Source organism: Rousettus aegyptiacus, unplaced genomic scaffold (assembly GCF_014176215.1).
Source record: "Rousettus aegyptiacus isolate mRouAeg1 unplaced genomic scaffold, mRouAeg1.p scaffold_m13_p_13, whole genome shotgun sequence".
NCBI classification, from domain to species: Eukaryota; Metazoa; Chordata; class Mammalia; order Chiroptera; family Pteropodidae; genus Rousettus; species Rousettus aegyptiacus.
In genome coordinates this window covers 52753982-52767562 of record NW_023416288.1, presented here as the reverse complement: position 1 = coordinate 52767562, position 13581 = coordinate 52753982, and the positions used below count along the sequence as shown (strand labels likewise).

The 13581-nt window shown below is 39.7% G+C and overlaps 1 protein-coding gene and 1 pseudogene across 4 annotated transcripts in view; one reads left to right on the top strand and one right to left on the bottom strand.

Moving 5' to 3' along the window:
* Positions 1-11520, bottom strand: part of TPK1 (thiamin pyrophosphokinase 1) — a 234657-nt gene extending 223137 nt beyond the window's left edge. For 2 of the 4 annotated variants that reach the window (XM_016157158.2, XM_016157159.2), the window contains exons 1-2: positions 11442-11520; positions 10997-11060 (exon numbers count right to left, since the gene is read on the bottom strand). In XM_016157158.2, the coding sequence (XP_016012644.2) occupies positions 10997-11039 (43 nt within the window). In that variant the 5' untranslated portion in view covers positions 11040-11060; positions 11442-11520. The remainder of the gene's footprint in view (positions 1-10996; positions 11061-11441) is intronic. The other 2 variants (XM_036230749.1, XM_036230751.1) reach the window with 1 other exon arrangement.
* Positions 8248-8366, top strand: LOC118610938 (annotated as a pseudogene).
* Positions 11521-13581: the final 2061 nt, after the last annotated feature.

The window sequence follows — 13581 nt, the reverse complement described above, 5'->3', positions numbered from 1 at the left end:
ACGTATAAAAAGATTTATAAAAAAACCAAGTGGGATTTATTTCAAGTATGCAAGGCTGATTCAATGATAAAAAATTAATGTAATCCTTCAACAGACTAAAAAAGAAAAACATGATCATATGACTACATGCAGTAAAGCATTTGAAAAAACACAACATCCATTTATGATAAAACCACTCAGTAAACCACAAATAGAAGTAGCTTTCTCAACTTAATAAAGACTATGTATAAAATACCTACAGCAAACATCATACTTAACAGTGAGAAACTCAAAGCTTTCCCAGTGTGACTGATTGGTGAAAGAACAGACAAATACAGCAATGGAAAATAATGAAGAGCCCAGAAACGGACTTGCATAAACACAGTCAGCTGATCTTGGACGAAGGAGTAAAGGGCAACAATACAAAAGGGCAAAGATAATCCCTTCAACGAACGGTGCTGGAGCCACTGGACATCCACGTGCAAAAATATGGCTCTAGACACAGCCCTTGTGCTCGTCACAAAAATGCACCCAAAACGAACCACAAGCCCAAATGGAAAATGGAAAACTACAAAGTTACTGGGAGATAACATCGGAGGGAACCTGGGGAACCTGGGGTACGAAGCCTTAGATGCAACACCGAGGGCACGATCCATTTAAGAAATAATCGAAAAACCGGTCCACGTTAAAATTTAAAACCTTTATACTGCAAAAGTCCGTGTCAAGAATATGAGAAGATAAGCCATGGGCTAGCAGTAAATATGTGCAAAAGACACATCCAATAATGAATGTTTTTCAAAATAGACGAGGACACTTAAAATTTAACAGTAAGAAAACCACCCAATTACGAAATGAGCCAAAGACCTTAACAAACACCTCACCGAAGATATACGGATAGCAAAGAAGCATATGAAAAGATGTTTCACATCATACGTCATCAGGGGAATGAGAATTAAAACAAAACCACCACAGATGCCACTACCCGCCTGTGAGAATGGCCAAAACCTGGAACACGGACCACAGCAAACGCTGGTGAGGACGAGGGTCGACGGGAACTCTCACTCACTGCTGGTGGGATACGAAATGACGCAGCCAGTTTGGTGGCTTCTCACAAAACTGAACATACTCAGGCCATATGATGCAGCCATCATGCCTCGTGGTTTTTACCCAAAGGAGCTGAAAATTTACGTCCACATAAAAACCCGCACATAGATGTTAATAGCAGCTTTGTTCATAACTGCCAAACTGCGGAAGTGACCACGATTTCCTTCTGCAGGTCAATGGATAAGCTGTGGCACAATTAGGCAACGGGATATTTATTACTCCGTGCTAGAAAGAAATGAGCTCTCAAGCCATGAGAAGACATAGAGGAACCTTTAATGCATGTTGCTAAGTGAAAGAAGCCAATCTAAAAAAAGCTACATACTGTATGAGTCCAATCATATGACATCTGGAGAAAATAAAAAGATCAGTGATTGTTGTGGGGGAGGGGTTTAACAGGCAGAGCACAGAGGATTTTTAGGCCAGTGAAAATACTCTGTATGATACTGTAATGATGGATGGATGTCATTACTGTATACACTTGTCTAAACCCACAGAATATACAACACTAAGAGTGAATCTTAATTAAACTATGGACTTTGGGCGATTATGATGTATCAGTGGATGTTCATGGATTGTAACAAATGTACCATTCTGGTGGGGGATGCTGGTAATTGGGGAGGCTAAGCAGGTGTGGGGATGGGGGGAGTATATGAGAATTTTATGTATCTTCCTCTCATTTTGCTATAAATCAAAAACTGCTCTAAAAAATATCTTTTTTAAAAAATGGAAAACAGGCTCCCAGTGGGCATTCTTGAGAAGATCGTCTGATATTCCAGGAGTTATTTACCGATGCCTGTACTGGAGTCGTGGATCTGGGAAGCATAAAATGTAAGTAAATTTCCTGGTATGTCGTCCAGCACCTAGAACAGTCCCTGGTACATGACAGGCAATCAAGTGACTGTTGAACAAATAACTACAATATTTGGCCTGGTAAAAGAGGGAGGGGGGAAACCAAAAAAAGCTGGTAAGGTTTTCCAATATTTGCAGTCAATTAACTAGAAAACAAGTAAAAGTCTTCTGTACTATTTGTTAGAATATAAGAGAACTAAAGGTCAATTTCAGCATATTTTAAATACACATTTCTAACAATCAGTTGTCCAACAATAGTATACATTTTCTCAAAAGGAAAAAGCTACCTGAACACGTCCCAGCAAAATGGCTAGGTGGCCGGCTCTAGGGACACAGACGCACCTGCCCTGAGAACACTAAGGATACCGACGGTCTCGCCCCAAGCACGGATCCACTACTCACAGTATCTCTACTCAGATTAGGAAGAAACTGCAAGGGCAGCTTTCCTACTTAAAAAGAAAAAGAAAGTTGCCGCAACATAAACAGCAGCCAGGCCGGAAGCCACAGCTTGATGCATGACCTAAGAGTAAATCAAAGGCTTAAATCCTCTAGAAGTCATAACTACAAAGCTATTTCACTGTGACAAATGCACACCTTCGAAGACAACAGTGTGGCCGAGCTACAGGAACACTCCCTGGGTGACATCCAGGCGTCTGGGCGTCTGTGCGCCACCTACAGAGAGTAACTGTTTCTGACGGATTTAACCGAGAAAAGAAGATAATGAAATTCATTTGATGGGAAGTTAATGCACAAACACACCTCGCTTTCCTAGAAAACCTCAAGAGACATCTGGTGTTAATGTATCAAAACCCAAAGATGTCCTTTTCTTCTGGGGGGCGTAATGAAGCTGTAATGGTTTAGAATTGTGAATATTAAAACTGGCCCCAGAGCTTCACTTGGCATTTTCAACTGTTTCAGCTAAAAGAATGCCATTATTTCTGATAATGCTGCAAAGTATCAATTTACAAGATTTTTTTTTTTAAAAAAATAAGATTATTTTTAAACTCACTTGAGAAGCTTTAGTTTCTGAAAGTATGTAGCTATTAAAATGCTAATAGAGAAAGATGGGGGTGGATGCTACAGAGATTTAATAACATAAAACACAGGAAATTGATGCTCTAGATGATGTGGAGAGATGGCTTGTAAAGCTTAGGAGATATTACTTAAGGCAAAAGAAACAATCTGGCCTTTAACAATGAGGCTAAACCAAACGTTTGTCATCAAATATAATGAAACTAATTACGAGAACAACAAAAATTAAGGCAAATATGTAAATCGAGTAAAATACAGGAAAAAATTAAACTACATCAAACACACAAAGTGAAGTGTAGTTATGGCAGCAAGTCATGGTAAATTACAAATAAACGGAAGAGAATAGAAAGAAAAGGTTCCAACAATTATGAATTAGACACCAAGCAAAGCATAAATGCTTAACGCAGTAAATTTCCCAAGAACACTCAAGAGGCTGGAGGACTGACTGCCCAGATGCATTTTTCACTTTAGAAAATGGCAGGAGAGTAAGAGAATCAAAGCTTGAAACTCGAATAATAACTCAAAAGCCACCGCTTTGTATCTTAGATATCTTAGCCTGCCTAGATTACCAAAATCAGTCCTCAAGGGGCAGCTTTTGTCAGAGATTTCTTTGCCACCCAGAGATGAAAACAACAACAACAAAAACTAAGTTTTCCAAATGTCCAAGCGGGCATGGGGCTTTACTATTTAAATAACAAAGAAAAAGCCATGTTGATATCAGAAAAAACAGTCAGAAAACTTAGTTCCATCTCCAATACCTGCTTCCAAAGGCTTTTCCTTAGAAAAAAAGAATATTCTGTTCCCTGTGTATGAAGTTCATTTCAACACTGAGTCTGTGGGTTGCTCCACAGATCACATATTTCTAATCCGAATTTAGCATCTGAATTGTAATATGCTGAAAGTGTAAAGTACTGGAGTTTGAAACAATAATGCAATAGTTCACAAAAACAATGGAAAGTATTGCATTAATATTGATTCTGATTACGTGTTGAAATGATAACATTTTAAATACTAGGTGAAATAAAATATGTAACTAAAATTAAGTACACTTATTTTACCTCTTTGATAAAGCTACTGGAAATTTTTTAATTACATATGAAATTATCTTTCTATTGTACTATATAGGGCAGCCTGCTGTAGACTGAACTCTTTCACAATAAGGTTTGTCAATTCTTTACTTTTCTATACTACCTACTAGCATGTGGTCCATAAAACTCAGAAAGTGTTGAATGAAGAAACATATAAGTATAAAGCAACAACTAGATAAAATTGCAATCGCTCTTTTTGATTTGTATATCAGATATATTCTATTGGGAGTGACATTCAACCCTTATTTGGTAATCATGAGAATTCTGAAATATGGATCAAGTCAACTTAAAAAAAAAAATTACAGCTGAAAAGAAAATTGATATACCCAATTTGTTTTTGGTTGAATTGTGTCCTCCCCAAATTCCTATGCTGAAGTCCTAACCTCCAGCACTTCAGAATGTGACTGTATTTGGAGACAGGACCTTTAAAGAGGTAATGAAGGCAAAATGAAGTCATGTAGATGGGTCTAATCCGATGTCACTGCTGTCCATCTAAGAACAGGATATTAGCACACAGACTGATCAGGGGGCAACGGTGAGGACCCAGCGAGAAGGCAGTCACATGCAAGTCAAGGAGAGAGGCCTCCAAAGAAACCAAACCTGCCAACTCCTTGATCCTGGGACTTCGGGCCTGAGAATTTGAGAAAACAAATTTCTACTGCTTAAGCCCCCCAGTCTTTGTTACAGCAGCCCTGGTACACTGAAACGTTGTTTCAAACACTCAGAATCTTTCCAATAACTGAGTGGAGTTTGGGTTTTTACGCTGAAATTACAACTTCAGTTTTTCAGTCACACTAGCCATAAGTCAAGTGCTTAAAAGTCACATGAGCTAGCGGCTGCTGGATTGGACAGCACAGATCCAGAGAAAAGGTCAAACCAGAAGTTTCTAACAAGAATGCTTAATTGGTCAGATGTAACCAAGAAATGTCACTATGTAACTACTATATACTGAAACAGTTTTAATCTTTAATTTAAAAAAAGGCAAATGACAGATTTACCTAGTCATTCTTATTATGATTTACTGAGTAGAGATTAAAGAAGGGAGTTAATATTTCAGGGCTATTTGCAGTACAAACAAATGTCATCACTAGGGGCTCTTGAGAGGTCTGTCTGCTGCAGAGTTCAGAGGACTATGTCCATAGGTGGCTAGTACATATGTACAACTACGAAGGGGTCGGAACTCCAGGTACAGGTTACCAGGGACTCCCAAAGAACCCGCTGGTACAGTGGGGAACGCTAATACCCACCTTCAGGTGTTATCATGCCTTCTATGAACTTAATCAAACTTTTTAAATGAAGATTAGATTCCAGAAATGTAAGAGATGGCACGAATACTATACCAAACAGGATATCCCCATATTCGTTACCACTTAACCATGAGATATCAAAAAACTAAGTCCACCATTAGTAAGTTCATACATCTCTAAATCACAAAGTTCAATGGCATGGAAGAAAAATACAGAATTCAGGAAAAAAAGAACCCGATAGAACCCAATCTACTAGACTTGCCTAAATACTCTTTCACCTAACTGGACTGAACACATTTACTAAAATAAGTAGCTATCTCCTTTGCAAATTAACTAGAAATATGAGTGCAGGGATCTCAACATTTAATAATGAGTATAATAAACTTCACCTAGTGGCAAGTATTTTACAATTGCATAGGACTCTACTTCTTAAGCTTGCTTTTTTATATTTTGTACCATCTTAAATTTTGCCCAAGAACTTCATGCTTGGATATATGATTTTACATAAAGGAACTAAGGCTCTAAGAAATTGAATGACACACTTCACATAACCAGTGAAGAAGACACCTAAAACTCAAACCGACGTCTTCTAGTTCCAGAACCTTTCTACAGGCTTCACCCCGTTAGGATGCCCAGCGACACAATGCCAGGAGCACGTCAGTTATTATAAAAAGGTAACGCTGACTTGATCGGTGTGCATTAATGCTTACGATGGTAATTAAATTCAGAACAAACCTCGACAACGGTACTTCAGAAGAAACAACCTCAAAGAGCGCCATGGTAACAGAAATTTTTTTTTTTAATTTAAATATAATCTTTGACAAAGAAATGTAGAATGATAGATAAAAGGCTTTCTAGCATAAAACTTATTTATAATGATCAAATTATGTGGAGAAAACGAAATCGAACTTTTGACTCAAGAGTTTATTACGTTTAAAGTGACTGATGTTTCTTATAAATTGCTGTATTTCTTATTCTATCGGATCCAATTAAGAGTGATATGAAAGCTTTATTTAAAATGTCAATACTCAATGTTAAGGGGGATTTAAATGGTGAGGGACAGCCGTGCTAGATTTCAAAAGGCTGCACGAAACGCACCGGTGGTCCCGGGCTGGAACAAGCAACGGCACAGGTTATTTTTGGAACAATGGGAACATGTAACCATAGACAGTATTAGACACTATGAAACCTGATGTGGAAAAAGCGGAGTTACAAACTAAACAAGAAACTTACAGGAAGTCCTTATTTTGGTTTTAAAATACCTAAGTGTGTATTTATACACACCAAATACCTCAAGATAGAAATACATACACATGAATACACACATGTACATACACAGATATAACAGGTAATCTGGGAGGCTAGAATATGGTATTTTTATTACTTTTGTTTATGTAGATCTTCTTTTTATAATGTATATGTACTATGTTAAAAAAAATTTTTAAATGACATCCATGTTTCTATTACACTAGAAATTAAAACATTCTTGACTGCTCTGTGTCTTAAGTCTATGAAATAAGCACATGTGAAATAATAATTTTAAGGATGGTTTGACTCTTCACTTTTATACACTATGAAGTGTGTAAAATAAATCAACTTTACTTACAAACATATACTTCTGAATATAAATGTTTATGATAAAATCTGAAATGACACTGAAGAACAAAGCAAAAAAAAAAAAAGTCCAGATTTATGAGGATATTTTGAAATGGCACCTAAATTTATAGAGTTTAGAACAGCAATAGTATGTCCTTACCAGTTAAATCTTATTCTTCATTAAAGAAAAACCTTTAGATAAAAAAGAAAACAATGAAAAAATAAAATGCCTGCATTCTTATTACGTATTACTATTAAAAGATTTATAGATATTCTTTTCCTGGAAAGTGTCATTCTGCTTATTTCACTGATGAGAAAAATCAAGATTAAAAGAACTATATCCAGAATATATAAGGAAACGGCTACTTGACAATCATTCAGCAATATATACATATATCAAATTATTATGTTGTGCACCTACGACTAACACAATAGTATATGTCAATTATATCTCAATTAAAAAAAATTCCTACAAGTTGATTTTAAATGACAACCCAATAGAAAAATGGCTAGACAAACATTTCACAAGATATGCAAAACACCAATAAATATGTGACAAGGTCTGCATTCTGCATTAAGGGAAATGCAAATTAAAGTCACAGAGATACCTCTACACGTCCACCAAAATGCTAAAATTTAATAACAATTCTAAGGATTGGAAAAGAAGACTCTAACAAAACCGTACACTCCTGGATAGAAGGAATTACATCTTTCCCTTCACTTTATCCTCCTCAGCACTTAATGTCGAAGGATACTACTTAACACTAATTAATTGTTAGTTCCTCTTGATAGCAAAAATACAAACATACCCTTTCATCCAACAATTCCATTTCTAGATATTTATCCTACTGAAAAACTCACATAAACATAAACAATATGATGATCTAAGACATGCATTGTAGACTGTAAGAGTGAAAACTAAATATCAAGAAAGTCTAGTCTATACTGCCTATTAAACGAAACTTGAAATATCTATACATATAGACAATATCAGAGTAATAAGCGAAAAAACTTGCTGAAAAGGGCATAAAACGGGTCCTACCTTATTTACTTAAAACAGTTTAATAAAACACAAGTTTTAGAATGACCATCTCTGATAAGTAGGATGGGCTTTACTTTATAACAATTTTGTTTTGTTCAAGGTGAACAAAGAGCACATGCAACGTTGGTAGTAAAAAATATATATGTTTTCATTCACTGACCATAAAGAGAAATTTATAAATTATAAAATAATTAATTTTTTTAAATGAGTAATAATATGGACATGGTTCCATAATGCAGCAGTTAGCACATCTGCTTTACATGCAGAAGGTCCTGGGTTCGCGCCCCAGTGGAGTCACACACAGTCCATGGTATACGGCCATGCCACCCTGAACAAGCCCGATCCTATCTGATCTCGGAAGCTAAGCAGGGCCGGCCTTGGTTAGTACTTGGATGGGAGACCACTTAGGAAGACTAGGTGCTATAGGCACAAATAATAATAAATAATAATAAAATGAGTAATAATATACTGGGACACATGCATTAATATTTAGAAGATATGCCAATTGTTAATAATGGTTATTTCTACAAGAGGGATTATAGGAAAATTTCACGTCCTAAGTCAGACAGTTTTTCTTTAAATAATAAGCACTTTAGTTACAAAAATCAAAGAGATATATACATACGTGTGTGTGTGTGTGTGTGTGTGTGTGTGTATATATAAAAAAATAAATCTCTGAGCTAGTGATCATTCCAGAAACATAAGCACTGCAGTCTATTTGGCAATTAGTTATTCTGAGAACCACCTTAATTGCTGGATTGCCCATGATACTAAATCTGAGAAAGCATTACAGGCAAATCATGCCTACATATTAACAGAAAAACTTCTCTGCGTAAGTAGTAAATGTCTATTTGATGAAAAGCCCTCTAATGTAAAGTTAACCTTGAATATTTACTGAATTAATATAAAGGACCAGCCATTGCATTGGTCCCTCATAATATACTGTTCTGTTTTTAAATATCCCTTACGTTTCTAGAATCCACCATAAATTTGCTGAGGCCCTTGTTTCAAGACCAATGCTTGAGATGAGACAAGAATGTACATACCATTACCTTTAGGAACAAGAAGGAAGGAAGGATGAGAACCTCTAAGTCCCACAGAATCCCCAAAGGGAGCAGTGGAATCTGGGTGGATCTGTGCTTCAGATAGGATATCTTAGCTCATACAGTCCCCCATATTCCCCGCTCCAGGGCAGAACTCACAAACGTCTGGCTTGACGAGTCAAAGCCTTCTCCAACGAGCCTTTGATATGGAGAACTGCCTGTTTTTCTATAGTCTATTGCTCCAAACTTTTCCATATCAGCCTTGACTCTGAGATCCAACTGCCTTTTGTTTTCCCCTTAGTCTTACTACTGAATATGATACCTTATTACTACTGATGTTAAGTGTTCTACATGTATTACAACTCATTTGCACTCACAATAACCCCGTCAGGTCGTCCTATTTTACAGACGAAGAAACCGAAATACAGTCAGTTCTGGTACCTGCATCCAGGGATTCGACCAACAGTGTATCAAAAATATTCGGGGGGGGGGGGGGTTAAGCTGTTGCTGACATGAACTATGTGGTTAGGCCAACAGTGGTTACACCTGTACTGACCATGTACAGACTTTTTTAGTCATTATTCCCTAAACAATACAGTATAACTATTTACATTGGACTTCTATTATTACTTGTATTAGGTATTACAAGTAATCTAGAGAAGATTTAAAGTATAAGGGAAGATGTGCATAAGTTATATGCAAATACTCAACCATTTTCTACAAGGGACTTGAGCATCCTCGGATTTCGGTATCTGTGAGGGTCCTGGAACCTATCAGCCCCATATACAGAGGGACAAATGCACAAAGTCCAATATCTACTGACAAAGCTAGGACTGAAACCCAGAGATCCTGATTCCTCAATCCTATCCCTACGACAGATGAAGAAACTGAGAAAATACTACTTCTTTCAACCTAGAAAACACTATTTAGGTTTTAGGGACAACTCTGAAAGTCAACAAGACACCCGGACCCAATGTTTACTCTTGCAAATGCTGTTGGTCCAGCTACAACTGGATAACTGAGAACTATGAAATTTAAGCTGCAAAATCTTTGTTTGCCCATGTTTTTCTTAACTTTCGAAAAGCTGCTTAAAGTAATCAACATCCAACCTCTTAACCAAGACAAACATATCTGGATTCAGGTTCTAGTTCTGGCACTGTTCTCGTCACCTGTAAATAAGATAAACAACCACCTGCAAGAGGGAGAGGGAGGAGTCAGTGTCCCTACAGTTATTACTATTATCCTCCAGTTGTTTTACCATTTCTCCCAGAAAGTAGAAAACCTGCCAAGTTCAAATCGAACTCAATACCTTAAACAAAAGCCATGAATTCATGTCTACAAAAAACAAATTTAAACATTAAAAAACTAAGCAGTTTAAATATATGAAACTAGAATTTCTACAGAACGGAAACACAGTAACTAGTAAAGAATATATTTAGTATCACGAGATTACCACACAAATCAATTACCACACGAGAATAAATGTTACTGACAATTAGTCTCATAAAAATTTTCCATTTCTATGTTAATTACAGTGATTGGAAACTTGAACGAAAGTTCTTAAGTGAGTGTTCTATCTTTGAAACGTTTTATATAACCAATTACTAATCTTGTATTGGATAATCTCAGGCACTTTGGACAGGAAATACGATTGATCATTACTTCTTTGGTGTCTAATGTTCTACTACCTTGTTAGAGATTAGTGCACAGCTGTTAGAAGCCTAAGAACTAATGTTACAAGCAGCTCTTAACTCTTCTGCAGGTGGAGTGCATTCCATGTATCGAGTCATTTAGAGAACTCTGTGTGGCAAGGACTATTTATCCACGTCTTTTTTTTTTTTTCAGATAAGGAAACAGGTTCAACAGTGAGAAATAAGCCTAACGGCGCAGAACTAGGAAATCAGAGGCCGACTGGAAACTATTCTGGGTCCAGGGTCCAGTCCTTTCAACCTCTTCAGGACTCTGGGCGAAGGGGCCCGTCAATGCGACTGTGAAACGTGGGAGGAAATACAGTACCGGTGGGAAGCAGGGGTTCCAACGGGGTCAAGACACGCTCCATATCGGATTATTGGCCTCGACACTAGAAAAAGTAAAAAGGGCACGTTAGAACGAATGTCCCCTATTTCATTATTGCACAGCACGTGAAACTGCCGGAGCACCTGGCCGCTTTAACGCCGCGCGCGGCGCGGACCACGGAGGAGCCGCCGCACCGCTCGCCGCGCGCGCGCCGCCGCGAGAAGGAGCGGGGACTCGGGGGGCCGAGGTCCCGGGGCGCAGCATGCCGGCACGACGCGCGAGGCCTCCCTCCACGGGCCGCCCCTCCAGCCCGACCCCGCGCGGCCGTCGCCGTCCAGGCACTGGGCGAGCGCCGGGCGGCCGCCACCTCCCCGCACTCCCCGCCCCGTCCCCGGGCCCGCGCGCCGAGGACGCGGACGACGCGCCGGGCGGCGGTGGCACTTACACAATGGCGGGTGGAGCCTCCAGCGGCAGAGCGCAGGGGATCGACAGCTCGATGCTCGGCTGAGGCGCCTCGGACGGCGCGCGGCCGGCGCTCACGGGTTTAAGTGCGGCGCGCGCGGAGGCCACGCCCCCTTCCGAGAGCCCCGCCTCCTCCCGAGCCCCGCCTCCTTCCTGAAGCCGCGCGTGCCCGGCGGTGCCCACGCGCGCGCGCCCGCTGCAGCGCAGTCCTCCCGCTCCTGCAGGAGGCTCCTGCGCGCGCGCGAGCCGCGCTTCCCGCCGCGCTTCTGCACGGAGGCCGCTACGTCCACCAGACCCGGCCGCAAATCCCGCTGCGCCCTTCTTTGGCCTGGCTTCAGGGCCTGGCAAGCTTCCCGCCTTCCCAGGCGCTGTTTCTGGGTCCTCGCTTCGCTGCCCTCCCTCCTGCCGCGTGTGTCCTTAACGAGCACGCTTTCGTTAAAGGCTTTCCGTCCTTAGCGCGGTGCGAACAGTCGTGGGAAGTTTCAGTTGGTAGAAACTTTAAGCCACCAGCCACCTGCAGCCACACTCTCGCCAACACTCCCCCGGTAGAGAGCTTATGATCCTGCTGTCAGGAATTCATGCTTAAGTCAAAAAACTTCTCCTTGGACGAACCACTTCCCTTCCCCCAGCCCAGGACCCTCACGTGTTAGAGGGATCCCTGCCCCCCAACACCCATCCCTGTCGTCAGTGACCACACACACCGCCATTAAAATGCCTGCCGGAGAAAGCTCTGGGCTGCCAAGAGAAATGACTCTAGTCAATATGTGATGACATGCCCCTGTCTTCTCAAAGCGTTTGCGATTGTTAAAAGTGACCTCTGAGAAAAAGGGGTCGAGTACGTAGGAGGCAGCAGGCCCAGGGAAATACTACTTTTTATTTCATACAACTTTGTATTTTATTATCTTAATATTTTTACAATAAGCATATGAAAGAAAGTTAAGTTTGTAAAAATGTATATTAAAAGAAAATTAATGCGTCATTATCGTTAACCTTTGGCATATTTTGGGCTTCCAGAGACAGCAACACACATATGGACATGGTACAATTTTTAGGGTAGAGATTCCATGGCTTCAATCAAGTTTCCAATGGATTCTCTGACCCCGGAAACGAAGGAAGGAACTAGTAGCTTATGTGGTTTTTTTTCCATGATACAAATATGGCCCTCCTATCTCCCTCCTCAATTATCTTCCACTCTACCTACATTTCCTTGAACTGGCAGACTTCAAAATAGATTCTATAATAAAAGTTTTCTGCAGCGAAATACGTTTTGAAAATCCTGCACACTATCACCAACCCCCTTAAAGATTTGTAACACGTCTATCGTTAAACACCTGGTGAAGCCCGACCAGGAGTAAGGAAGCTGTTGATCTTCAAACCCAGAACTTCTCAAAGACAATGGAGCATGTAACATTGCTTTTTGTTTTTTGGTTTGTTGTTTTGTTTTGTTTTGTTTTGTTGGCATATCTTTTCAAATTTTGCAGAGCGGTGTTGCTCCAAACAACTGTTGGGGGAAAGCTCCAAGAAATGCTGACCCCTAGGCTAACGACACCCCTTTGCAGCAACAGCTCATCTCCCTGCTGCCATTAATTCGCCTTGGAGTGTCTAGTCTTCAACCATCAGCTCAGCTATTTCGGCATTTTTTTCCCCACAAAAATCAAATCATTTTCTCAACTTCAAAATGCAGATCTAGTCTTATCTTACTTTAACAGCCCAAATAGTAATTCCAGCCGCCTTTAGGATATTTCCACTTAAATATTTCACCATTTCTCCTGATGTGAGTGGCTAAAACTAAAATCTTTAATTTATTCCTCCTCCCAGAGTCTCCATTTCTTCTCTTGGTATCATTATTCTTCTTGATAAATAACTTTAATTGCCTTTTCTTCCATTCCATAAACTTGGCAGGTTGCCAACTTTTGTTCAATTGATTGCTTCTTCCAGCCTGTTGAGGTCAATTTGGATCAAGATTCTTTCATCTTTGTCATTTCCTCTCATCCATCAATCAAAATTCTCATTATTTTAAAGCCTATCTAAAGTATCATCTCTGAAAAGTCTTCCCTGAGATTCAGTCAAGCCCCTCACACTTAATCTCATTTTGCTCTGTAATCTATATTTTTATACTCCTT